This window comes from Dryobates pubescens, chromosome 3 (genome assembly GCF_014839835.1).
Source record: "Dryobates pubescens isolate bDryPub1 chromosome 3, bDryPub1.pri, whole genome shotgun sequence".
Classification (NCBI taxonomy): Eukaryota; Metazoa; Chordata; class Aves; order Piciformes; family Picidae; genus Dryobates; species Dryobates pubescens.
In genome coordinates, this window is record NC_071614.1 from 17,413,566 (window position 1) to 17,441,108 (window position 27,543).

Genomic DNA, 27,543 nt, shown 5'->3' on the forward strand with positions numbered 1-27,543 from the left:
CATCCAGCCTGGCTTTGAAAACCTCCAGGGAGGGGACATCCACAACCTCCCTGGGCAATGTGTTCCAGTGTCTCACCACCCTCACTGTAGAGAATTTCTTTCTAATATCCAGTCTAAATCTCCCCTCCTTAAGCTTCAATCCATTCCCTCCTGTCCCATCTCAAGCTGCATCATTTGAAATACAAGCATTTTCACAAGTACTGTTGCTACATACTGGCACATTTCTAATAAAATGTCCTGATACACTTTTTGAACTCTTAATATGCTTGGTTTTCAAAAGTCAGTGCTTTAAATCAAATGAGAGAGAATTTGCATCCAGGATAACCTTAAGATTAGTCAGTGTGGCCTGTAAAAAGAGAAGGGTTTGGCTCTAATGATTACTGTACTTCTTGTAACGACTTCAACAATGGAAACAAAATATATGTGGTTTTGTCTGGGTTTCCATGATAAACATGAAGTTATTTGAAGGTTTCTCCCTGCACTGTATCCTGATACGTGAATTCAAACCATTTTTTGTTTCCAGTTTGTCTCAGGGTTTTGTTGAAGGGGCCCTTTTCCTCCTGTGCTTTGGGTGTGTGCTCAGTCTGATGCATGCCAGGATGCAGGCTGAGCTCTGTCCTGAATCCTGCAGCCATCTGGAGTATTTGTGGTTTAGGTAGAGGCTCCTTTCTGCCCTCTGCCCGGTTAGCTGAAGATCCATATCAAAGTTTGTCTTGAAAGGTGGTGGGCTGCTGGTATTTTAATATTTAGATGGATAATGATAATTCTTTGTCTGTGGATCCTGCAATCTGACTGGCAGAAACAAGGTCCTTAACTACCAGGTAAAGCCCAGCTGTGATTCATGGCCTCATCCTCAGCCAGTTGGATCCTTCATCCCAAGCTCGTTTGTCCTGATCATGGACATGGAGCTAGACCTCTGGCCACCAGCTGCCCACTCCTTCAGTCCCTGCTGCCCGAGTGGCCTGGGGAGGGAGCTGAGGGAGTAACACCGTAACAAAATGCAACCAGAACGTAGAAGGGATGTGCCCAATTTGTATTGTTATCCTAGGGAAACTTTTAGAAATGCCAAATGCTGTTTGGAGAGCATGTGCTATGGTGAAGATGTGGTGAAGGAAGACCAGTCTGTCTGTGTGACCTGAGGTCTAGTTCCCAAAGTCTGTGAACTTGTCATGACTTCATCTTCTGCCACGGAGAAAGGAATGCTCCATCCTCAGAAAGGCTCTGTTTTGAGTGTCATGTATAATTCCTGAAGCACTTTGCTGTCAACCCCAAAAGCCTGTCTTGCTCCATCTCTTGAGCATACCGCTCTGAACAGCAATAATGATTCATGTGTTGGCCGTCTCCGAAGGGTTGCCTACAATGCCAATTCTTCCTTTCCTGGTCCTGATGCTCTGTTTTCTCTCGTGAGCTTTTATGTGCAAAAGACCAACAAATGGGTCACCTTTGCTCCAACGACCTGTCATTCATTTTGCATCCTGCATGTAGTGTTTCTCAAAACTTACCAGAAGTTTATTTCAGTGATGTTTGTTTGATGATTACAAGGAACTCTGACTGTTAGTCTTTTGTAATGTTGTTGAATAGAATTTCATTCCCAGAAGTAGATGTCAATCACCAATTACCCATTTAAATATACCTCCTCAATTCATATTTCAGTAGCTTTCAAACTTAAAAGATCCAGACACATTTTTCTGTGAAATCTACACAACCCCATGTTTGTTCTCCCTGTTTTTGAGAGGCTGAGCAGCAGTAAGTTATCTGTCCTGTCCTCGTGCACCTACTTGCCAAGCCCTAGTCTGTACTTCTGATAGTTTATAAAAGGGATAAAAAGATGTCTTAGAGCCTGTTACCTTAGGTTCTTTTAAAAGTTATATTTACTCAACTAAGACCCACAAATAGTTTTGGTTTATCCAGATGATTTAATAGTGTTACCGTCCCCTAAACTGGCACAGAACACATTTGGTAGCCCCAGCTGTTCTCTGCAGCTAAGACTGTGAGACTCCATTCAGGAAAGCACTTAAGCATATGTTTAAATTGCTTTGCTTTGCTGGTACCTTGTAGCATAACAAAACTGAAGGAGAATGGGTTTGACCACAACCTCTCTCTTTGTTTGATCTGCCTCTGTTGGGATCAGTCCACAACTACAGAGGCAGGCCACTACATATTATTCCACATAAGTGCTTTATTAACTGCATGTGCTGTGAATTAAATTCGTCTAGCTTTGTGTAATTTGGCTGGGTTTCACTCACCAGCTGAAAACACAGGTAAATGATCTCACAGTGAAAATAGCTGCACCGCTGTTCATCTCAGCCTGAGCTGGGAGATCAGACCCCATTAGCTGATGAAAAGACAGACCTAAGCCCCAGAGGCTCAAAGCCTGGCCTGTATCAATCTAGCAGAAGTCATTACCAGACACTTGAGAAAAATATAACCCAGAGTGAGCTGCTCAGAAATCTGTAAGTTCTGCATTAGGAATCAGTTGGTATTCTGGCTTTGCATGGCAGTGGGAAAGGGAAAATGGCTCAGGACAGTGTCATGCTATTTATTCAGCGGCATTCCAACTATCTTTCTCCATAACAAGAGACTAAAATAATGGGCAGGACTCCTTACCATGATGGGTATTTGCTTTCTGTTGTGTTCTCTATGTATATATTACCATTTCATTTATGTCTTGTCTGTTAGTTTGTCTGTAGCCTCTGAATTGAGCCGGTTTGTTATGCTTTGTGATGGAAAATGTGACTCTTCAGTTTTGTTTCCCGCAGAAAATATTGCAGCTACTACCTGAGAGGATTTTTTATCGATGGCATTTTCGCAGTATAGGTAAGAAGGAATGGTTGCAAAGAGAATCAATGTTTTCTGTAGTCTCTTCCCTGGTTCTGCAAGTCATGTTAACCACACAATCCCTTAGTGTTGCCCATACCCAAATAGTACTTAAATATGAAACTGGCAGCTGAAAAACCTCCAAGCGTATTGAAAGTATTCTTACCTGCCACAACAGCTCTGTTTCCTTGCTCTGTGTGGGTTTGGTTGCCACCTTCATTTTGATTTTTCAGGGATTCTCTTTAATTTTTCTATTGGATTTCCCTGGACCCTCTTTTCTTTTTTCCTCTTCATATGCTAGAAGCTCTGAAGGTGATGGGGATTATAAACAAATAACCTTTTGCAGTGAGCTCTCCTTTTGTATTCTCAAACTAATACCAGAATTTAAGATGGAGGAGGGTTATGGTATTTGTATGTGACTCATGAAAGCTTGCATTATCATAGTCATTTGCAAGTGATCATACACAAGATGCCCATACAAATTCCAACTCCTGAATATTGCCCTTTGCTTAGCAATAGGTGCTGTGCTGACCCTGATCTTTGCCACCTCCTGGAGATTCATTCTGCCAGACCTATGCTGTGTTAGGTGGCTGTTTGATAGCTGAGCACAGGCTGTGCTAAACTAAGCGCAGACGATGGAGTGTGGCACTGAGGAGGAGCATGATTTCTTCCCTGATACTCCTGCATTCTCTGTGCAGTTTAGCTCATTACCCTTTGTGAAACATCTGGCACACCATTTGTGGGAATTGAGAGAGGAATTTCTGGTGTGGAGCTGGGATAGTGCAGGAAAGAGATTTAAGGACCATAATGGACACTTTTTAAGTAGCCCTTTTTAATCAGCTTTTCTTTTAATGAGTGTTGCACAATTTTGTTGGCCTTTGTAAGTGGAACTATGAGTACACAGGCATCATGTTAGAGCACAGTACTGGCCATGACAGACCCACAGTACCTATGGATGGCACTCACTTGGTGAAACCAGGAGGCTATCTCTTCTTTCCCTGTGCTCCTACAGGAGTTACTCTACATCTCTACATCCTCTGGCTTCTGGAGCAAAGGGAGAAATAGGAGGAGTCTGGCAGAGAGAAGTCTTGGAGTTAGTAAACCTTTGCTTTTCCCCCCCCCCCCTTAATCTCCTGCCCATTCTGCAAGCTTTGTGGGACTGCAGAAAGGGCATCCTAAGCATGGAACTGAGGATTGTATGGCAACACCTGCATAAAAAAGAGCAAAATAAAGTTGCCAGTTGAGTTGACAGGGACCCTTGGAATGCCTGGTTTAATGCACTTGATGTTCTTCCACTACAGCTGTTTTGAGTGTAAAGATAATAGATATCTAACAGATTTGGATTAATCATTCAAGAACTTTGGAAATCTCAGTAAGAATAAAGAGGATGAATTTTTCTGCACAAGTACCATATATTTTCAGATGTTTTAATATACTCCCTATAAGGCTTCAACTAGGTTTTAAATTTGGATTCAAACATTAAAGCTATGGAAAAAACCCAAAGCTTTATTGTCTTTAGTTTGAAGATGGTGAACTTTTTAATGACATAAATATTCCCTGTAGCCTACAGTGCTTATACAGTGAATAGTTTGGCCTTGTGGTAACATACAGGAACCAGGAAGCCACATCAATTCCTCTCCTCATTTGGCCAGACTGAGTAAAGCTAGAGTCATGTGGGTGCAGAAATATTGGAAGGTGTAACACATTGATTTTTGAGAATCAAAACACCTTGAAATCCAATGAATTAACAAACAGCAAACCAAAATGTGGTGACCACTTTGGTAGCATTCAGAAGAATTTTCAGAGTAGTAATGACTCATAGAGGAAACCATCAAGTTTAAAGTGATTTTTATGCTGCATTAGAGGGGGTTGTATTTTTTTTCTAAGTAGTACTTTGTTGTTGTTGTCGAGGTTGGTTCTCAGCACTGTTCCATCAGCTGCCATGTTTTTCATCAGAACAATAGATTTGCTGTTGCAGAGGAAATAATGAGTGGAAGCTAAAGGTCAAGGAAAGGGCTGTTGTCACATTTCCAGTTAGCACCAACAAAAATAAAAGGAGGCATCTGCTAGCTCACTTTACTACCATCTCATCTGAATTAGTCCAGAGTAAATTGGTTTTAGTCAGTTGTTTTATAGTGAATGTATTCTCTGTGCTTCTCTTGAATAATGGTATTTGGATAATTTTTCACCTGTGTCCAATAAAATTTGGCAGTGCAGTTATTTACAGCTGTACCCTGTGATTTGTGTTTGCTTAATGTTCATGAGCATTGATAATATATTTGCTATAGATGTTAATCATTTCCCTCTAATACTGGGAAATGGTGAGATGTTGAGGGAAGGCTGACATTTAAGACATGTCCATCATTCCTAAATCCAGGAGAAATAACAGCTGAGTGCTACATCCTCTCGTTTTTCTTGGATTAAAAACATTTTCCTACCTGAAGCATTTGGTGCAAAATTAGGCAAAGTCAGTTTTGTGCTGACTATTAGCACAGACATTCAGGGCAGTTAGCCTGGAATTTCTAGAGAGACTCAAAGTAGGTTGCAATTTTTAATAGACATGGAGTGCAGATTGCCAGCACTTTTTTCTTACCATGGTTGTTGATGCCAGTGGGGAGGGGTGGATGAAATGACATTTGAGGGTCCTCTCCAACCTAATACAATCTGTGAATCTGCATTCATCCTACAAGTTGGATTTCTGGATTTCTCCAACTCTAGTAAGTCAAAATTGCCCCTAGATAACTTAATGAAAATAATTTGAGTCACTTGCCATCTGACTAAAACCAAAGTACCTCACTGTAAACAGATGTCATGTTTAACCTTATAACACCAATAGTGATGATCATAACTACATTCACTTTGGGTTTATTTTCTTAAACCCCAGAGCAGCAGTAAATGACCCAGTAAATGGCATTAAGCTTACCTTTTCAGTAGTGTTTTACAAACCATTGAGGTGGAAAGCAACCATCTGAGTATCTGATATGTCCTTACTTAATTTTTCTGATCCAGGGTCGATTCTGAAGAAGCTTTTGCACACTGGAAATTCTCTCAAGGTATTTCTCTTGATGGTGTATTCCCATTTCTTTTTGCTCTAATTCTTATGAATTACATGGCAGTTTTTCAGTGTCAGTGTTTTCCAGATTGTTAGGCTCTGTCATTTTACTTTTCCAGCCTTTAATCCTAAATTTTACTGCTGTAATCCTCTGTGGGGACAGGATTTCAGACTTCATAAGGCCTGAAGTGTTGATAGGTCCCTGATTGTGCTATGCTTGGTGTTGTACATGCAGGGCCCTTTTTAAGGCTGAGTCTTGAGACTGGCCAGGATACATTTGTCCTCACAAACTGGGGGAGTGGAATGAACAATTTTTGACCTGGAGTGGCAATGCTGTTGCCTGGGAGTGTCACCACCGTGGGTACAGCTTGCTTCCACCCTTCTCCTGTCATAATAAATTCAGAGTGTGATTATTCCTGGTATGATGGAAAGTCTCAGTAGCACATAGCTGGGATGAAAGCACTTGTCCTGCATTTTCTCAACTATTCAACTGTTGTTGCTGTACTGACACATGTTTTAATATCTCTTTCTACAAAACCATTCCCTTGTAGATAAGATGTGAAGGAATCCGACTGTTTCTCCTCTGGCTTCAGGCACTTCAGACTAACTGTTTGGAAGAGCAGATATTAATATTTGCATGCCTTGTGCCTGGCTTTCCACCCATTATGTCCTCTCGAGGTCCCTGTACACTAGACAACCTCATTAGTCCTCCTAATTCCCCAGATGGTGAGTAAACAAACACAATTTCTAGGAGGGGTGTATTGCCTCCCCCTTCCACGGAGGTCATTATGGGGCTGGAGTGTTTCTTGTGGGGAAGCTGTCAGCTGGATGATGTTATTTGTTGAAAAGAAACTAGAAATGTGTAGATTCAGATTGGATGTTAGGAACAAGTTCTTCCCCATGAGGGTGGTGAGACACTGGAACAGGTTGCCCAGGGAGGTGCTAGAAGCCTCATCCCTGGAGGTTTTTAAGGCCAGGCTGGATGGGACTGTGAGCAACCTGAGCTCGTGGCTGGGGGGGTTGGAACTGGCTGATCCTTGAGGTCCCTTCCAACCCTAACAATTCTGTGATTCTATGCTCAAGGCCTCATCCAACTTGGCCTTGAACATCCCCAGGGAGGGGGCACCCGTGACCTCCCCAGACAACCTGTTTCAGTGTCTCACCACCCTCGCTGCAAAGAAGTTCTTTCTGATATCCATTCTAAATATCCCCTCTTCAAGCTTCAATCCATACCTGCTTGTCCTATCCCAAGAAACCCTTGTGAAAGGTCCCTTCCTGGATTTCTCATAGGCCCCTTCCAAGTACTGGAAGGCTGCTCTAAGATCTCCCTGGAGCCTTATTTTCTCCAGGCTGAACTTTGCCTTTGTACAACTTAGTAGGACATTAACAATTATTTTCAACTTAACTTTTTATTGAAGATGTCTTTTATTTGACTGTTTTCAGGTTTTCCATTTGTAATATCTTTCCCTTTTCCCCTTTTGTAATATGTTTCCCTTTTTTCCTTTTAGCTAAGATTTTTCCAGAAGAAATAACTCCACTTTTGCCAGCTGTCTCTGGAGAGAAAATTGCTGAAGACCAAACATGCTATTTTCTTCAGCTGCTGTTAAAATACATGGTACTTCAGGTGAGCAGGATGCAGCTTTTTAACTATTCATATTTGAAGGAGTGTACCTGTGGTCTGTTGAGTCTATGCTGTATCTACCTGGACCTGTATTTTCCCCTTGCTTGGAAGAAGCTATCTTCTGTAATTTCTTGGTTTTGAAAGGAAAATCATTCCAAAGGTATTTTCTCCTGCCATTTTCAGTGAAAATAAGAAGTTTTTCACATCTGTCAGAATCACAGAATGTTAGTGGTTGGAAGGGACCAGAGATCATCTAGTCCAATCCCTGTGCCAGAGTGGGATCATCTAGAGTAGGTCACACAGGAATGCGTCCAGGTGGGTTTTGAACTTATCCAGAGAAGGAGACTCTACAACCTCTCTGGGCAGCCTGCTCCAGGGCTCTGTCATCCTCACAGTGGGAAAGTTTCTCCTTATGTTTCCATGGAGCCTCTTCTGCTCCAGTTTGCATCCATTGTCCCTTGTCCTATCATTGGACATCTCTGAGCAGAGGCTGTCTCCATCCTCCTGATACTTGCCCTTCACATCTTTATGAACAGGAATGAGATCATCCCTCAGGCTCCTCTTTTCCAAGCTAAAGAGCCCCAGCTCCCTCAGCCTTTGCTCAGCAGGGAGATGTGCAGGATAACAGAGTATTTTATGTGCTTGTGGTCCCATTAAGACAATTGATGTGGGGTAAAGATGCAGTTTGTTCTGCTCAGACATAGCTGAGAAGACATGTAAAGGACCACTGGAGAGAGAGAGAGTGAAAAAAAGGAGAGATGGCTTCTGATATTGTTTTAAAAGGATGCAAGTACCATGTACATAAAATTTAATTAGAAATAGATCAGATTAATCTGCCCAGGAAAGAAATGAAGATAATGTCTTTATTTAAAAAGTACAAATTAAGCAACATTTTACATAAAGGGGAAACTGTGTAGACAATGAACATTAAAGAACTCTGTCTTAAAAAGTAAAGGAAAGATAAAAGATAATGAAATACTTTGAGATACTTTTTTTTTTCCCCTATCAAAAGGCAAGACTGAAACAGTGTTAGGAAGGGTTTTGTCATCTTGAATAAATGCTTCATTCTGAAAAGTGGCACTCTTTGGTTTGCATATCAGAGTCTCCCAACACTTCAGCTAAAATTTTCACCCTTTTTATTAAACCTTTTAATATATGTTTGGGGTCTGGAAAAAACCTGACTACATTATAAATCCAACTGCACTGTGGTTCATCAACATTCACTTTTGAGGGGAGCACAGCTGGGCAGGAACCTGCTTGCTGCTGCAAGTGCAGAATGATCACTCGGAGCAAACCTGCATCTTCACAGAAACTGATGTCTGCAACTGGGGAGAATTTAATGAGAATCACTTCACACAATAAAGAAAATGATAAAGCTGAGCAGTCTTGTTGCCAAGCTCTGTATGTGTATTTTGCAAAAGCAGAACGTGGCCAAGTTCCAAAATGTTTAGAGATTTGGGAAAAGATCTAGTACTGTTGAAGGTGGAAGAGACCTTTGAGATCAGTATCACAATATCACCAAGGTTGGAAGAGACCTCAAAGATCATCGAGTCCAACCTGTCACCACAGACCTAATCCCCTCTTGAACACCTCAAGGGATGGTGACTCCACCACCTCCCTGGGCAGCACATTCCAATGATGAAAGACTCTCTCCGTGAAGAACTTTCTCCTCACCTTGAGCCTAAACTTCCCCTGGTGAAGGCTGCAAGAGGACTGTGTCCTCTTGTTCTGGTGCTGGTTGCTAGAGAGAAGAGACCAACCCCTTCCTGGCTACAACCACCTTTCAGGTAGTTGTAGAGAGCAATGAGGTCACCCCTGAGCCTCCTCCTCTCCAGGCTAAACAATCCCAGCTCCCTCAGCCTCTCCTCATAGGGCTTGTGCTCAAGGCCTCTCACCAGCCTTGTTGCCGACTCTCCCAGCCTAGATCTTTGGTTCATTTAGCAGAGTCCTGAAATTATTAACATTCATTTTATTAACAATTTGATGATTTTTATTAAGCAGAGGCAAGACTATGAAATAAACCAGGAGTAGCAACTGAAGAGCACAGGCTTAAGTAAGAAATATGTTTAAATGAAAATAAGTCATCATATTACTGATGTAAACAAGTCAGTTTTCCTTTAATTTAATGATCATCTGGGATATAGATTCAGTGAACTTCTTTGCTGTTGGACAGGCTTTTCTCAGAGCTTTTTACTAAAAAATTAAGAACCCTGTTGTGTTTTTGGTACTGCTTAAAAGAATCAAAAAGGAAAGAAGAGTTGGGCCTGAATTTGAAGTGTATGGCAAAATATAAAACACTTTTGGTACTTACTTGAGTTTCACCAAAAAAAAGCAATGTAAGAGACTAGGTTCAAGTCAGCAGTGGAAAAAGTGCTTCTGCTTTTACCTTTCTTCTTTGAAATGGTGTTGGGTTTTCTTACACAAGTAATGAAACACACCCACATTGCTTATGAGTAACTTACTCCAAAGTGAAGGTGTTTTAGTATGGAAAGACCCAATTCTTTGGCAAAATTTGGCACAGTCTTCCAAGGAGTTGTACTTGAAAACTATGGTTAAAGAGTAACTTGAAAGTACATGTATGACTCTGGTGCTGATTCGTAGAACGGTTTGAGTTGGAGAGGACCTTGAAGATCACTTAGTTCCAACTCCCCTACTGTGGGCAGGGACACCTTTGACTAGACCAGGTTGCTCAAGGCCTTATCCAACCTGGCCTTGAAGGGAAGGGGCATCCACAACCTTTCTGGACAATCACTTCCCTTGTCTCATCATCTTCACTGTAAAGAATGTATTTCTAATTTCCAGTATAAAGCTCCACTCCTTGAGCTTTAATCCATTATCTCTTATCTTATCCAAATAAGCCCTTGTAAAAAGTCCCTTCCCAACTTTCTTGTTAAGACCCCTTCAAGTACTGAAAGGCTCCCTTCAGGTACTGGATTTGTGCAAGAAGGGTGGAGGACCTTTAAAAACAAACTTGAGTGTCAGCCTCTTCCTTGTCAGTGCAGAAGACTTCTGTCTTGAGTCCAGTTTTGCCCAAGGGTGCTGCATATGTGTGTGCAACCATCTTAAACGTGAGTGTTGAGAGTGTTTCAAGTGACAAACACATTTGTGATACCAGTGTAGCCCAGAGTAGCTTTCTCTAAATGTACAGGTAAGATGCAAATTGGTTCAACACATTAATATGTCATAGTCTGTGCTTCACTGCATGAGAACAGCAGAAATATGCTGGCTTCTCATGAGCTTACTTTCTTTGATGTGTTAAAGCACTCACAGTAATATTTTTCTGTTCTTATGCAGTCTGTAAAGCTTCTTGGGATAGTGCTAATTTTTTCTCTTTCTTGTTGAAGTGTAGTTGGTTTTGTGTTCAGTGTGGAGTGATTGGCAGCGTAACCTATTAATGTAAAGTTTTTTGTTTGTTTCTCTCTAACTCCATGATGAAGGCTGCAAGCTTAGAGTGGAAGAATAAGGAGAACCAAGACACTGGATTTAAATTTCTGTTTGCCTTGTTTAGAAAATACTACCTTCCTCACTTGTTTCCATCCTTTACAAAGCTCACCAACCTCTACAAACCTGTTCTTGGTGAGTTGTGGATTTTGTCTTTTAAGTAGAATAAAAACAATAATGGTAGCATCTCTCTTACTTGCTGGCATATCACTGCAGCTCTGATCAATGAGGACTTTTTTCCTCCCTTGTCTCATGACTTGGTTTTGTCCCCTTGTTTGTGGCCCTTCTCTTTTGCCTTCCTTTTTGTGTGATACAAATTAAAGCATTCAGGTAAGATCTGTCCTTTTAAGCTCTTGCTTTTTCTTCAGGAGTAATATCATTATGGTAGAATATCCACATCAGTATTAGTAAAAGCAGTCAGTCATTGCATCTGTTGTTTCATATGGAGAAAGTGTTGGTGATGTGTTCAATGCATTTAACCAGAGTCTGGGAGCAATTCCTGTTATTTAAGATTACGCTTTCTCTGCATCTTTTTGTCTCTCACCAGATATTCCAGATGTCAGACCAAGGCCAGTGTACATTGCTGCAACACGAAACAATGAGAATGTCTACAGCACAAAGATCCCATACATGGCAGCTCGAGTTGTTTTCATCAAGTGGCTTGTTACCTTCTTCCTTGAAAAGAAATATTTAACTGCTGCCCAGAACACAAAAAATGGAGGAGAAGTGCTCCCTAAAATTATTCAGGTGTGCTTTAAAGCTTATCTCTCTTCTTCATGTGCATGCTAAGCTTGGACAGTGCACTGGCAACAGGAACAAGACAGACATGCTACCCCTCAGTGATGCACTTGATTATTTTATTGGGCCAGTGCCAAGTGCATGAGGTTCAACAAGTCAAAGTGCAAAGGCCTGCATCTGCTTGTGTCTTGAGTTCTGTGTAAGCATTGCAGATTTAGGGTGGCTGCTGTTTCAGTAACTCCAGGAGGCGTGTGGTGTCGTTCTGTGCAGACCGTCGGTGGTGCCAGCCAAGATAAAAGCGCCGAGCTGGAGGGCAGCATGCCGTACGCGGGCGAGCCGGAGCGAAGCCACTCCAACAGCAGCACCCTGTCTGACAGGAGGCTCAGCAACTCCAGCCTCTGCAGCATCGAGGAGCAGCACCGCAGCGTCTACGAGATGGTGCAGAGGATCCTCCTGTCCACTCGAGGCTACGTGAACTTTGTTAACGAGGTTTTCCGGCAGGTAAGAGCCTGTGTGCGGCTGTGAGCTCCTCTTCAGGGAGATGAGGTTTTGATAGCTCTTTCTCTGGAGATACTCAAGACACACCTGGATGAGGTTGTGTGTGATCTACTCTAGGTGAGCCTGCTCTGGCAGGAGTAGAATAGAATAGAAATAGAATAGAATAGAATAGAATAGAATAGAATAGACCAGACCAGGTTGGAAAAGACCTTTAAGATCATCAAGTCCAACCTATCCCCCCACACCATCTAATCAACTAAACCATGGCACCAAGCACCCCATCAAGTCTCTTCCTAAACACCTCCAGTGATGGGGACTCCACCACCTCCCTGGGCAGCACATTCCAGTGGCCAATCTCTCTTTCTATGAAGAACTTCTTCCTAACATCCAGCCTAAACCTCCCCTGGTGCAGCTTGAGACTGTGTCCTCTTGTTCTGGTGCTGGCTGCCTGGGAGAAGAGACCAACCCCCACCTGGCTACAACCTCCCTTCAGGTAGTTGTAGACAGCAATAAGGCCTCCCCCAAGCCTCCTCTTCTCCAGGCTACGCAACCCCAGCTCCCTCAGCCTCTCCTCATAGGGCTTGTGCTCCAAACCCCTCACAAGGGTTGGGCTGGCTGGCTGGATCTTCTGAGGTCCCTTCCAACCCCTAACATTCTGTGATTCTGTGAAAGAACAGTGTGACAGCTGACTTTTCCCTGCAGGCTTTTCTGTTGCCACCTTGTGATGTATCTGCAACGCGCAAAGTGGTTAAGGTGTACCGAAAGTGGATATTGCAAGAGAAGCCTGTGTTCATGGAGGAGCCAGACAAGAAGGAAGACAGCCAGGATGCTGTGGTCACCTTGGAGGATTCAGTAGTGCAAACAGATGGTAAACATGTATGGTATCAGAGTTACTTTATTCTGTTCACCTACAATATGTGATTTAAGTTTGAACTTGCTTTGTAAATGAGGAACAATTTAAAGGCTTGTGTGGGAAGCCAAGATTTAAAAAGGCTTTTGTTTAAGGTCTAGTAGCCCTTCCTGAGTGCAGGAAGAGACTGCACCTACCTTGAGAAGTGTAGTTTGTGGATTATTCACAGTCTGTATATACAGGACTGCAAGAACTTAACAGAAGAAATGCAATGTTAACAGTTACACTGGCTGTTGGCCTAGTGCATGTAGGAATCACAGAATATTAGGGTTTGGAGGGGAACTCTGGAGATCAAGTCCAACCTCCCTGGCAGAGCAGGACCATGTAGAGTAGGTCACCCAGGAACACACCCATCTGGGTTTTGAAAGTCTCCAGAGAAGGAGATTCCACAACTTCTCTGGGCAGCCTGCTCGAGGGCTCTGTCACCCTCACAGTGAAAAATGTTTTCCTTATGTTCTCATGGAACCTCCTCTGCTCCAACTTGCACCTGTTGCCCCTTGTCCCTGTCATTGGGCATCACTGAGCAGAGCCTGGCTCCATCCTCCCAACACTGCCCTTCACACCTCAATAAACAGTAATGAGGTCACCCCTGGGGCTCCTCTGCTCCAAGCTGGTACTGAGAATGAGGTTTGAGTTGTGAAAACATAGTGAGAATTAGAAAACTTTGACAAATGATATCTTGCAGAGGGCTTTATTGTTTTGGCAGGCTTAAATTCAAATATTTCTGCAGTGGCTACAAAATGGAATAGGAAATATTTTAAACCATGTAGCTCTTCAGACCTGTATGAACCTTTCAATTCCATATGCTGGGTGTTGGTTGAGAGATTAAGAAACAATGGATGTGAATTCCATGCTGGAATGAATGGAGGACATGACAGTTCCCCCTTTTCTGTTCTTGACTTCTGAAATGGTTTTGATAATAAAAGTGGACATGTTCCTTTCTGCTTGGTCACTAACAGAATGATGTTTTTGAAAGCTTTCCTCTGACCATTCAGGACATAAGCGCTCATCCAGCTGGGGAAGAACCTATTCCTTTACCAGTGCTGTGAACAGAGGATGTGTGTTAGAAGAAGAGGACAAAAATGTTAAAGCTGGAGCTCAAGCTGCCTTACAGGTGAGGTATAGAGCATGCCTGGGATTTATATGGTCGTCTAATGTACACTCCAAATTATAGTCTGGTCTCTGAGGTTAAGGAAAATAACTAGCAGCACTTACAGAGTTTTGTGAGATTCAATTTGGAATCCATCTATCACAGAATGCCAGGCTGGAAGGGACCCCAAAGACCATCTAGTTCAACCTTTCTATTTGACAGTGGAGTTGGAATGAGGTGGCCCAGAACCCTGTGAAGATGAGTCTTAAAACTGACCAGTGTAGGGAGTCCACTGCTTCCCTTTGGGGATGATTCCAATGTCTGGCTGTGCTCCTGGTGAAACCTTTTTTTCTGGATTCCAGTGGGAATCTCCCATCAGTAACTTGTCCCCAGCAGGCCTTGCCTTTTCCATGTGACTCCTTGTGAAAAGGGAGTCTCCATCCTCCTGGTAGCCACCCTGTATGTACTGGTAAATGTCTAACTTCAAAAAAATTCTTATTAAGCCATATGACCATGGTAGAGACTTGATGGTCACCTGCCCTGGGGCTCACAACACAGAATTCATGAATTTTCACTTTTGAAGAAATTTTAGGCTGTCTCTAGGAACACTTAATGAAGTGATAGCTATTATGGAGACATAAGTCATCCCTTCTGGTTCCATACCAGACTCCCAGGCCAGTTTTTTTTCCAAGCAGCCTCAAGGTGCACTAGAATCTGACTGGTTGAGTGAAGAGCTGAATTTATAAGTTGAAAAGACCATTTTTTATCATATTTTGAGTACAGAGGGGCATTGGACTGGAGGATCTTTGGAGGTCTCTTTCAACCCAGACCGTCCTCTGACTTCATGAGTCTATGATTCTATGTTTTAAGAAGGAAGGTTCACCTTTCCAACCTCATGAGGTTCAACAAGACCAAGTGCAGGGTCCTGCATCTGGGTCAAGGCAATCCCAGGCACAAATCCAGGCTGGGCAGTGACTGGCTGGAAAGCAGCCCTGAGGAGAGAGACTTGGGGGTGCTGGTGGAGGAGAAGCTCAACAGGAGCTCTCAGTGTGCACTTGCAGCCCAGAAAACCAATCAGATCCTGGGCTGCATCAAGAGAAGTGTGGCCAGCAGGGCAAGGGAGGTGATTCTCCCCCTCTGCTCAGCTCTGGTGAGACCCCACCTGGAGTACTGCCTCCAGTTCTGGAGCCCCTATTACAAGAGGGATCTGGAGGTGCTGGAAGGTGTCCAGAGAAGGGCCACAAGGATGATCAGAGGGCTGGAGCACCTCTCCTATGAGGACAGACTAAGGGAGTTTGGGCTATTCAGTCTGGAGAAGAGAAGGCTCTGAGGAGACCTAATTGTGGCCTTCCAGTATCTGAAGGGGGCCTACAAGAAGGCTGGGGAGGGACTTCTCAGGGTCTCAGGTAGTGATAGGACTAGGGGGAATGGAATGAAGCTGGAGGTGGGGAGATTCAGGCTGGACGTGAGGAGGAAGTTCTTCCCTGTGAGAGTGGTGAAGCCCTGGAATGGGTTGTCCAGGGAGGTGGTTGAGGCCCCGTCCTTGGAGGTGTTTAAGCCCAGGCTGGATGAGGCTCTGACCCACCTGCTCTAGTGTGGGGTGTCCCTGCCCATGGCAGGGGGGTTGGAACTAGATGATCCCTGTGGTCCCTTCCAACCCTGACTGATACTATGATACTATGAATAATCAGAACTGTACATTTGCTTTTGCTGAACCTCATTTATTGGAACTACTGGGGGTAGCTCGAGCACATAGTGCCAGGAGATGAGTAGCTGGAGAAACAGCAGAGACCCCCAGGACCCCCATGGTGTTTGCAGCGCATGCCTTTGGGTGTGAAATGCCGTCAGACTTTCAGCCAGAGCGATGCCGAAACATAAATTGTAGGCAAAACACGAAAGTGAAAGGTTTGGCTGCAGGAGAACTATTTAATTGTGAGACTTGATGGTTTGTGTTCCTGAGACTACAAAAGCTAACTGTAAATGCCTGTCTTGAAGGTATTCTTGACAAACTCTGCAAATGTTTTCCTACTGGAGCCGTGTGTTGAAGTCCCTGTGCTTCTCAAGGAGCAAGTTGATGCCTGCAAAGCAGTGCTGAGTATCTTCAGGCGCATGATAATGGAACTGTCCATGAATAAGAGGACGTGGTAAGCTGAATGTGTTCTGCATCATTTAGCAGAAAATTGCCAACATTTAAACTGCCATGGGAGAATTGTTGGGTGGGGAAAAGGCTGGCTTTCTCAGGAGCACACCTTACAGCATCAGTCCCACTGGTGACTGCTGTCTGAATTGATTTGTGAGATGGCAGGTTCTGCTGCGTCTACATCACAGTACTGTTTGACTTCATGGTTCTGGCTGACTTCACCTTCTCAAGAATTAGTTTCTACAGTCCCCAACCAACTAATGTTGCTTTGCAAATGATCTGTGAAGTCTGAAGTGTGATCCTGTTGTCAGTGAGTAAGGCTTACCGGAGTATTAAGAGGGCCATTGGTGCATGAAAACTAATAAATACAATTACTGGAACATGTGAACAGAAAGTGCAATTTTATTTTGGAACCAGGGAACAGATGTTACAGATACTCCTTAGGATAACAGAAGCTGTGATGCAGAAGCCAAAAGAAAACCACATGAAGGATACATTTGCTCAAAGCATGTCAGGATTGCTTTTCCGAGTAAGTGTTTGGGGTTGTTTGGCTTTGATTGGTGGTTTTTGTTTGCTTGTTTTATTGCTCTTCTTTTTCATGATGATTACCCTTAGTTTAAGTTAAGAACTATCTCACAGCACTGTGCTACCTACTTGTAAAACATGGAAAACTTCTCCCTTGCAGAAGTTCAAGTAATTATTTGGTAAACTGTCCCTAACAAAGGGAGACTGAAGTGATCTGTTCTTTAGGGCTCTATTACAAGCCATGGTAGGAACAGTCAGGCACAAAGAGTCTCTGTGGGGGATATCTTCAATGAGTATCTCTAAAGTGTAAGCTTGATGTAAAGTGTAAGCTGGTGTGGCTCTGAGCAACCTGATCTAGTGTGAGGGGTCCCTGCCTGTGGCAGGGGGGTTGGAACTAGATGATCCTTGAGGTCCTTTCCAATCCTAACAATTCTATGATGTAACTGTTTCTCTAGAAGTTTGTCTGGCAAGTCAAAACTGAGTCATGTTGAATGAGATGAGAACATTTATACCTTGTATTGTACTTTCACATGCTCAGCTACAGTGCCTAGGCCTGGGTGTCGCTGGTGTATCTCAATCTCTGCAGCCATTCTGTGGCTGTAGGAAACGGCTCTTCATTCTCTGAAGTATTGTGTCCAGTTCTGGGCTCCCCAGTTCAAAAGGGACAGGGATATACTAGACAGTGCCCAACAGACGCTTTGAGGATGGTGAAGGGACTGGAACATCTATCTGATGAGGAAAGGCTGAGAGACTTTGGACTATTTAGCCTGGAGAAGAGAAAGCCAAGAGGAGATCTTACTAATGTCTGTAAATATCTGAAGGGTGGATGTCAAGAAGGAGGGGCCAGTCTTTTTCCATGGTGTGCTGTGATAGGACAAGGAGAATGGATACAAGCTGGAACACAAAGTTTCACCACAATGGGGCAAAATTGCTTTACTACAAGGGTGCTGGAGCCTTGGAGCAGGCTGCCCAGAGAGGATGTGGTTTAAGAAAGGGACAGCCTAAAACGGTCACAGAGGATGTGGAGTCTCCTCTGGAGACTTTCCAGATCCATCTGGATGTGTTCCTGTGTGAGATGCCCTAGGTGGTCCTGCTTTGAAAGCGGGGTTGGTCTGGATGATTTTTTAAGAGGTCCCTTCCAACCCTACCATTCTGTGATTACACAAAGTGTATTATTTCAGTTTATTAGAGGACATTCAGACCACCTGAAACATTTCAGAGTGTTCAGATTTCCTTAGTAACCTTCACAATTCCTTGCCCACTGGTTTCTGGGAGTGTTTTTATCATGAAGAATAGCTCTATGTAATATCTGTACATCATGAATTGTCAGTGCTAATATTTAGGTCAGTGTTGGTGTGCTGAAATAATTTTGACAGATACATGAACTGTCCCTTGTTTCTTTTCTTCCAGACCCTCATTGTGGCTTGGATCAGAGCAAACCTGAGTGTTTACATCTCCCGGGAGCTGTGGGATGAGCTGCTCAGTGTTCTGTCTGCCCTGACAGACTGGGAGGAGCTCATAAATGAATGGGCCAATATTATGGACTCCTTGACAGCAGTGCTAGCAAGAACTGTGTATGGAGTGGAAATGACCAACTTACCCTTGGACAAGCTCAGTGAACAGAAAGAAAAAAAGCAGAGAGGCAAAGGTTAGTCTCTGTCCTTCAGTGCTTGTTTATCCCAAACAAGTTAAACACTGAAGTTTAATCTTAACAATTAATTTCATCTAACCTTAAATACTGCTTAATCTTGTCTAAGAACCTGTTTAATCAAATGTGCAGTGCTTTGGGTTTATGTATTCTTATCTTTCATCATGGGAAGAAAGGTGATTTGGGTCAGTGGGAGAAAGCTGTTGAGCAGGTTTTAGTATGTGCTCAAACCCAGGATTTTCTCTGTAGTGGAAATTTTACATTTCAGTGGTTGGCTGTGCTTTAGTCTGGTAGTCAGCCATGTAGGCATTCTTTTCCATGTGTTTTTATTGAACTGCATTAATTACACCACTTCAACACAACAGAGCAACACACAGAACAAGAGGACAGTCTCAAGCTGCACCAGGGGAGGTTTAGGCTGGATGTTAGGAAGAAGTTCTTCCCAGAAAGAGAGAATGGCCATTGGAATGTGCTGCCCAGGGAGGTGGTGGAGTCCCCATCACTGGAGGTGTTTAGGAAGAGACTGGATGGGGTGCTTGGTGCCATGGTTTAGTTGATTAGATGGTGTTGGGGGGATAGGTTGGACTCGATGATCTCAAAGGTCTCTTCCAACCTGGTTAATTCTATTCTATTCAGCTAATTTATGTGCTACCTTGCAGCTGTTGCACATAGTTGAAGTAGTGATTGGCTTTTATTAATTGTAGAAATGAGTCTCTTGTTTGAAATGTTAATATTTGTCTTGTGAGAGTGCTTGAAAGTCCATTCGTTGTTGAGCATCAAAATGTGCCCAAGCACACAATGCTATGGAATTTTGTTTTCTTTATCTGTAAGGTGGCATTTTAGAACCTCAGAAGACAGCTGTAGTGGGAAGATCTTTTTCATTAAGCTGGAAAAGTCATCCTGAAGTTGTGGAGCCAATGAGGTTCAGAAGTGCTACAACCTCCGGAGCCCCGGGAGTTGAGAAAGCAAGAAACATTGTTCGTCAGAGAGCAACAGGTTAGACCACAACTAAATACTGATGTTCCCTGTGGTAGTTTAGCCTGCAGCTATCTTTTAAAGGCATAGCCCAAAACTGCCACAATCCCAAACACTCAGGAACACTCAAGTTTTAAATTTGCCTTTGAGATGTGGCTGCTTCCAGAAGTTGTGCAATTTGATAATTGCATGCCTCAACAGAGATGTTGTGCATCTCTGCCTGGGTGTCTTGACCATCACCACTATGCATAAAGACTCCAAGTACTTTGAAAAACTCTGGATATGTGCTTTTCAATGCATTCCATTTAGTTGCAAATTAGTCATGTGCTTTATTTGGTGTACTTCCAGAAACAGGAGAACAGATGTGAGGAGTGATGGGGGGAACGTGAGACCCCAGGCACTGAAGAGACAGATGATTTTTCAAGTATTTCATCAGCCTGAATTTGATCTCTTTCTATTCTATTCTTTTCATTTCATGGTAGCATGTTTCTGCTCTCCAGTTCCTTGGGCCTTGTCTTAAAACTCATAGCATCGATTCAGTTGGCCTTTAAGGTCGTCAAGTCCTTTAGCACCACATCTCTGCACCATCTAAACCTATCCAGGGATGGTGATTCAACCATCTCATTCAGCTCTTCACAGAAAGCCTCCTCTGCTTTTGAGCAGGAGATATTTCAGGGCACAACTTCCTTCCTCATCCTCAACAGATTAGTCATGTTCCTTACCTGGAGAACTTGAAGGAGGTGATTTTAATATGGTTTTGTGGCTATGGGCTACATAACTAAGCTACAATCTTCAGCTTAGATCACAAAACATTTTGGCAATGGAGTAAATCCATATTTTGCATCTATTTTAATTCATTGAGTACCTATTTGTGCTCCAGCACAACAAAGTCTTCTGCTACAGCATTTTTCCCCTAGTAGAGAGAGCCTGAAAGTATTGCTTAGCACGGGCTGAGTTCAAACTGAAACAACTTCCTACCTTTAGTATGAAAAGCTTATTTGGTAGGGAGCAAGTAGGTTGTTAGTTGGGAAGATGAACTTCATGCTTAAAAAGCTCTTAGTTCCTTTTTGTGTCTTATGATCATAGCAAAAAGAGAATTCCTCTGGTTTTCGTGGGGTTTGTGATCATCAGTGGCCCCCAAGTCTGCAGGTGCAAAAATATTGTCATAAATACTGTGCAAAAATACTGTTTGCACATGCTGGTAAAACAAGTGACCATTTCAAATCTATCCAATGTCTGTCCCTTCTCTAATTTAAGACTATTTAGAAACACAGAAAACTGCTGCTAAGCCAACACTTCCAGAGGTGACAGCTTTCTAACTGCGGTGTAGCAGTCCCTAAGGTTAACACAGAAGCCAGGGCTGTTCATGGGAAGACTGGAGCTGTTTAGTCTTGAGAAGGCTGAGAGGAGATTTTATCAGTCTATAAATATCTGAAGGGTGGGTGTCAAGATGGTGTCAGGCTCTTTTCAGTGGTGCCCAGTAATAGGACAAGGAACAATGGGTTCAAGTTAGAACACAGGAAGTTCCACCTCAATATGAGGAGACACTGCTTTACAGTGAGGGTGATGGAGCACTGGAACAGGCTCCAGAGAGGTTGTCCAGAGAGGTTGTGGAGTCTCCTTCTCTGGAGACTTTCAAGAGCTGTCTAGGTGTGTTCCTGTGTGGCCTGCCCTGGGTGATCTGGCATTGCCAGGGCATTTGGACTCAATGATCTCTGGAGGTCCCTTTCAACCCTGAACATTCTGTGACCCATTAGCAGGGTGGGCATTTAAGGAAAAGTGTCTCTTACTAGGGGCTTTTAAAAATCCCTGTATTTTCCAGCCCATATATAAAACCAACAAAGCAGCTGAGTTAAACTCAGCATAAAAATACTAGAGCACCTCCTGCTCCTAGCTAAGACTTTTTTTTGTGTTTGCTGCTTTTGTACCTGAGGTTATCAGAGTAACAGCAAAGTACAGCTGTAGCAGCAGAAAATCTTGTGCCCACTGCCTTGCTTGAATATTTTCACTGCCTCCTTCCTCCCTTTTGTCTTCTAATTGTCAACACAGACATTGCTGTGTACGAGAACAGAAACTTTCCAATGAATAAGATACTTGATTTGTCTTCATGGTTTTATTTTAGAGCCTTCTAATTCAACATAACTTTTAGTAATGTAACTAATGATAAATTGCCCATTTTCTGTAGGGGAAACTTAAAGCTGTTGTCAAGGTTGTAAAGCTGGTTCTTTGTTCTGCAAAGCTTTGTGTTTAATGTATCATGACATTCAGAATCCCAGGCACTACATTTTTTTGTCTTCTGACATAATTATTGCTTTATTTTTTCCTGGAAGCTAAGCGAAGCCAGTCTATCAGCAACTGTGTTCATCTTTATGAGGCTTTGCCAGCCACTAAAAGTGTCCCTCTTCTGCTTCACACTGTGAGCTCTCTCTTACCTGGTATCTCTTACACTTCTTGCTCTCACAGACTGTCAGGTACTGTACTTTAAAGTCAACTTTTATATGAATGTTCTTTATATTTTTAAGCTGCTGTCTGTCTATTCCCTTTCTGTCCAGTTGATTGTTCTCTGACAGTGTGGAACGAGATGTTTTGCACTGATGCTGTTTTCTGTGCCTCTGATCTGTTCAAAATGTGGTGTTAGGTGATATTGGTAGCTATTAAGAGATGAGCAAGTGTAATGGGAGTGTGTCTTGTTCTGTTTCAGAGTTACTAAGAGTGGCAAAATATGGCTGCTCCTAAAGCTTTTTTTTGTTATTCTGTCCTTGGATTTATTGTCCAAAAAAGGAGTTTTTACAGGGAGGAGGAGAAGGAGGAGGAGGAGAGCAGTATCTCTTCAAGGAACTACTGTAGAAACTAATTGAATACTTGGATGTCTGAGCTAGTGCAAGCAAAATATGCAGTCAGAGAAGCTTAGGTAAGGATTTCCTGTGTATCCACAATTCTGAGGTTGTGCAAATATCTTGTGTTTTAATTAAACCAACAGAAGTTGAGGAATCTCAACAGCTGGAAAATTCAACAGGAACAGAAACTACAGGCCTGTTTGCAGACCAAGAGCAGCAGCTAACTCGAAGCAGCAGCACTTCAGATATCACAGATCAGTTTCCATCTGATTTTTTCCAAGGTAATTGTGCTCAAGTGCAGTGATGCTGTACTTCTGAAGGAGTTCAGCCACGTAAATCCTGCTTTTATCCACTTTTGTTTCCAACTGTCATCTAAAATGTTTTTAATCTCATTTTCTTAGTAAATACATTGTTGGTGTCTTGCTAAAAGAACTGTTTTTAAGAAGTTACACAAAGCAGGACGGTACCTTTTATAAAGCAGGTGGTTAAAAATGAGAAGGAAGGGAAAGAAAAAGAGGAAAAGAGCCTGTCGGAGTCCTGGTGTCCAACAGGATAACTCTGAGCCAGCAATGTGCCCTGATGGCCATGAAAAACAATGGCATCTTGGGGTGGATGAGAAGGGCAGTGGTTAGTAGGTCAAGAGGGGTTCTCCTCCACTTCTGTTCTGCCCTGGTGAGTCCACATCTGGAACATTGTGTCCAGCTCTGGGCCCCTCAGTTCAAAAAGGGCCTCAGGGAACTGCTTGCAAGAGTCCAGCACAGAGCCACAAAATATGCTGAAGGCAGAGGATCCCTGCTGAGGAAAGGATGAGGGAGCTGGGGCTCATTAGCTTGGAGCAGAGGACCCTGCGAGGTGACCTCATTTCTGTTGATGAAGGTGTGCAGGGCACTATAGGGAGGACGGAGCCAGGCTCTGCTCAGTGATGTCCAGCGACAGGACAAGGGGCAATGGGTGCAAGCTAGAGCAGAGAAGGTTCCACATGAACATAAGGAAAACCTTTTTCACTGAGGATATTGGAGCCCTGGAGCAGACTGCCCAGAGAGGTTGTGGAGTCTCCTCCTCTGGAGGATGTTCAAAACCCACCTGGATGCATTCCTGTGTGACCCATTCTAGGTGATCTACTTTAGCAGGCAAGATTGTACTAGATGATCTTTGGAGGTCCCTTCCAGCTCCTAATATTCTGTGGGTCTGTGAAACATTCCCATGGATGTAATTTTGTATGTAATTCTTAAACTGCTTGTTATCTGTCTGGCTTTTAAATGTTGTGTATTCAACAGTTATGCTTGTGAAAGATTTTCCAAACCATCTGGTTTTAATGTTGTATTACTTAGCTGTAAGCATAAAAGGGATAGGTATAAAGGAAACTGAAATGTTGATCATGTTTACTATCTACTCTGATCCCACAAATGTCTGTTTTGTCTTCCCCCTATTTCTAGGTAAAAAGGCTGGAAGTTCTTACAATTTAACTTCAGACTCCAAATCAGTTCAGGAGAGTAAGGGATATACAACAAAGGAACATGAAGCTGAGCAAGTAAGGCAAACCAGAAAGTGATCATTGCTGTGTGTCTAACAATGTGTTATTTCCAGTCTGACACCTTCTAATAATTACAAATTCCAGCAACTAAAAGTGTGAAGAATCCTTAATCACATTTTGAGTATGGAATCTAGGATTAAGTTGTAACTGATCATTCTGCCTGTGTTCATTGTGCCTTGTAATTGCCTGTTTTCTGGTCTTGCATGAAACTTTTGTGCTTTTTTAACATGAAATATAAACAAGAAATTGTTTATAAGGCTGCATCCAAAGAATCATGGCCAGCAGGTCAAGGGGGGTGATTCTGCCACTCAGCTCTGGTCTGGGGAGACTTCACCTGGAGTGCTGTAACCAGTTCTGGAGCCCCCAGTACAGCAGACATGAATCTGCTGGAGCAGGTCCAGAGAAGGGCAAGAAAGATGATCAGAGGGGTAGAGCACCACTCCTGTGAAGACAAGCTGTTCAGCCTGGAGAAGAGAAGGTTCCAGGGTGATGGCAGAACTGCATTTCAGTTTCTGACAGGGACCAGGAAGGCTGGGGAAGGACTGTTGAGAAGGGCTTGTAGTGATAGGATGAGGGGCAGTGGTTTGAAACTGGAGCTGGGGAGACTTAGGTTGGACATCAGGAGGAAGTTCTTGACAGTGAGAGTGGTAAAAGACTGGAATGGGTTGCCCAGGGATGTGATTTAGGCCCTGTCCCTGGAGACCTTCAGAGTCAGACTTGATGTGTCCATGGGCAACCTGATGTGGTTGGAAGTATCCCTGCTGACTGCAGGGAGGTTGGAGAAGATGAGCTTTGAGGATCCCTTCCAACCCAGTGCAGTCTGTGAATGTGGATTAATAACTTTGTAAACAGCAATATCTCATGGCTGTTGTGGAGCTACAGCACACTGGAATAAACGTTTGATGGTTTAAAGTACCAGGGAAAGTGCTTCCCTTCAGCACAATTTCTGTCTCCAGCTATGGATGGCAGATGTTTCTATAGCTGAAATTAGGACAGGCAAGCTTCATAAATTTTTAATGCCATTTTTGACTGAATAGAAATGATAAATAACAGAGGCTGATCATCTTTGTGTATAATGCAATATGGCAGGGCAGACTTAAAGCTGAATCTTATCTTTGGCTCTTGGCTTTCCCATATTTTTAGACTTCAGAGTGCCATTAATGCTCAGCTCTAGGAAGGAGAGACCAGACATTTTCTGCAGAGTACTTTCATTAATTGTCTTAGGAATAATAAAGTGTCTCAAAAAGGCAGGGAAACCCAGTGTGCTTTGCATGGTGGAGGGGAGGGGAAAGAGAGCAAACTCAGTAGTTGGGTGAATTAAAAATTAACCTGGTTCCCCATTCTATTTTAATGGCATGTTATAAATTATGCACAAGCACATACTGCTGGGCTGCTCCCAGTATTTCAATTCCACCCTTTTTTCCAAGTGGATGCTGGGGTCTGCCTTTATTTCTGCTTCAAAACTTGCTAATGTACCATGTGAGCCAGTCTGCTTTCAGCTCACAACCTACTGAAATGTGCTCATCACTAAGAGCAAGATTCACCAGAGACTGCTCTGCAGTCTGTCAGGCAGCATGAGCAAACCTATTCCTTGGGCATGATTGTCAGTTCTCTGCAGTTAAAAAAACCCAAACCCATCAGAGTGGGCTACTGATTTCTTCATGAAAGATACTTCAAACAGTATTCACAGCTTCACAGAATGACAGAGGTTGAAAGGGTCCTTTAAAGATCATCTAGTTCTAACCCCCCCTGCCATGGGCAGGGATGCCTTCCACTAGACCAGGTTGCTCAAGGCCTCATCTAACGTGGCCTCATCTAACATGAGTTGAAAGTTCTGCTTGTTGACAGGAGTTTAAGAAAGGGGGGATAAAGACTGAAACTGAAAGCATCATGGAATCATTTTGGTTGGAAAAGACTGTAAGATCACTGAATCCAACTGGTAACCCAGCACTGCCAGGTCACCGCTAAACCATGTCCCTCAGCACCAGGTCTACATGGCTTTTAAACTTCTCCAGGGACAGGGACTCCACCACTGCCCTGAGCAGCCTATTCCAGGGCTTAACAACCCTTTCAGTGAAGAAGCTTTTTCTAATGTTCAATCAAAACCTCCCCTGGAGCAACTTGAGGCTGTTTCCTCTAAACCTGTTCCTTGGGAGAAGAGACCGACCTCATTGCCTCCAGCCTCCTTTCAGCATGTTGTAGAGAGTGAGATCTCCCCTCAGCCTCTTTTTCTCTGGGCTAAGCAGCCCCAGTTCCCTCAACCTCTTTTTCTCTGGGCTAAGCAGCCCCAGTTCCCTCAGCCTCTTTTTCTCTGGGCTAAGCAGCCCCAGTTCCCTCAGCCTCTTTTCCTCTGGGCTAAGCAGCCCCAGTTCCCTCAGCTGGTCCTCACAAGACTTGTGCTCTAGACCCTTCAGCAGCTTTACTGCCCTTCTCTGGACACACTCCAGCAACTCAATGTCCTTCTTGGAGTGAGGAATCTGAAACTGAACCCAGTATTCAAGGTGTGACCTCACCAGTGCTGAGCACAGGGGAAAATCCCATGCCTAAAGCAACTTTGGAGAACTCTGAGCTTTGTTAATTGGAGACTTGCAGTTATTTGGGTGTTATGGATATTAACTAGGGCATTTAAAGATATTTGGGTAGTCTAAATATGCATGAAATCCTGACAGAGTTGTCATTAGTTGGTAACAACTGAGTGTGTATCTCAAATCAGCCAAAACATGATGTAGTTCTCAAAACTGTAAGAAGCTGAGATGATTTTTGGTTTTTATTTTTTCTCTGAAGGCACTGGAAGGAAGGAGCATCAGCACAGCTGAATTAGATCTGAAAGCAGACGTGCAGCAATTGCATGGAAATTACAGAGAGAGAGAAAAAAGTGAGTTCCGACAAACAGTCTTTAGCTTAAGTGTAGCAATTGAAATCCATGGCTTAATTTTGTCTTGTTACAGATGTGTTGGGTGCTTTCCTCATCCTCCTTTGCTAATGCAGCCTTTGGAAGCAGGCTTTGTGATCTTTGTTTATCCCCTGCTTGCTCCAGGTGCAAGCGTGAGCAGCGACACGTCGGTTGGCTATAACAACGAGGTGGAGATCACGCTCATGCCCTGGCAAGCTTCTGAAGAGGACCATGAAGTTAATGCCTCAGAAGATGTTTGTGTGGATGCTGATGCACCTCGATGGCTTCAGCTTAGTCCTTCAGATACTGCAAATTTGACAGGTACTATGGTCCAGAAAATGCTTACATTTTGATCTCATATCATAGATTTGTTCTGGTTGAAAAAGACCTCTAAGATTGTCAAGTCCAACCATCAATCTACCACCACCATGGCCACTAGACCATGTCCCAAAGTGCCATGCCCACATGTTTCTTGAGCATCTCTAGGGACACTGACTCCACCACCTTCCTGGGCAGCCTGTTCCAATGCCTGACCCCTCTTTCAGGAAGGAAATCATTCCTAAATATCCAACCTAAACATCCCCCAGCACAATTTCAGGCTATTTCCTCTCATCCTATCACCTGATACAGATCCTGCAGGAGTTTATACAGTTCAGTTTGCTTATAAAACAAATGTTTTGTTGGGAATATATCACCCGAGTTCTGTCCATAATGTTCATTCAAAAATGAGCTTTGAACGCCCAGAGTTTGAGGAGTTTGGAGAATTGGATTGCAGCTGACAAAGCTGCAAGTAAATTGTGGTCCAGAAAATGATCACACAGTTG

At 43.3% G+C, this 27,543-nt stretch overlaps 1 protein-coding gene across 1 annotated transcript in view; it reads left to right on the forward strand.

Moving 5' to 3' along the window:
- The window catches only part of RALGAPA2 (Ral GTPase activating protein catalytic subunit alpha 2), a 138,398-nt gene that overhangs the window by 18,020 nt on the left and 92,835 nt on the right, over positions 1 to 27,543 (forward strand). The window contains exons 4-20 of the mRNA XM_054179713.1: positions 2,760 to 2,817; positions 5,827 to 5,870; positions 6,421 to 6,595; positions 7,378 to 7,493; positions 10,928 to 11,066; positions 11,479 to 11,678; positions 11,940 to 12,170; positions 12,870 to 13,043; positions 14,054 to 14,191; positions 16,163 to 16,311; positions 16,725 to 16,836; positions 18,243 to 18,480; positions 19,312 to 19,476; positions 22,436 to 22,573; positions 23,729 to 23,823; positions 26,611 to 26,701; positions 26,864 to 27,040. Coding sequence (XP_054035688.1) covers positions 2,760 to 2,817; positions 5,827 to 5,870; positions 6,421 to 6,595; positions 7,378 to 7,493; positions 10,928 to 11,066; positions 11,479 to 11,678; positions 11,940 to 12,170; positions 12,870 to 13,043; positions 14,054 to 14,191; positions 16,163 to 16,311; positions 16,725 to 16,836; positions 18,243 to 18,480; positions 19,312 to 19,476; positions 22,436 to 22,573; positions 23,729 to 23,823; positions 26,611 to 26,701; positions 26,864 to 27,040 — 2,440 coding nt within the window. The remainder of the gene's footprint in view (positions 1 to 2,759; positions 2,818 to 5,826; positions 5,871 to 6,420; positions 6,596 to 7,377; positions 7,494 to 10,927; positions 11,067 to 11,478; positions 11,679 to 11,939; positions 12,171 to 12,869; positions 13,044 to 14,053; positions 14,192 to 16,162; positions 16,312 to 16,724; positions 16,837 to 18,242; positions 18,481 to 19,311; positions 19,477 to 22,435; positions 22,574 to 23,728; positions 23,824 to 26,610; positions 26,702 to 26,863; positions 27,041 to 27,543) is intronic.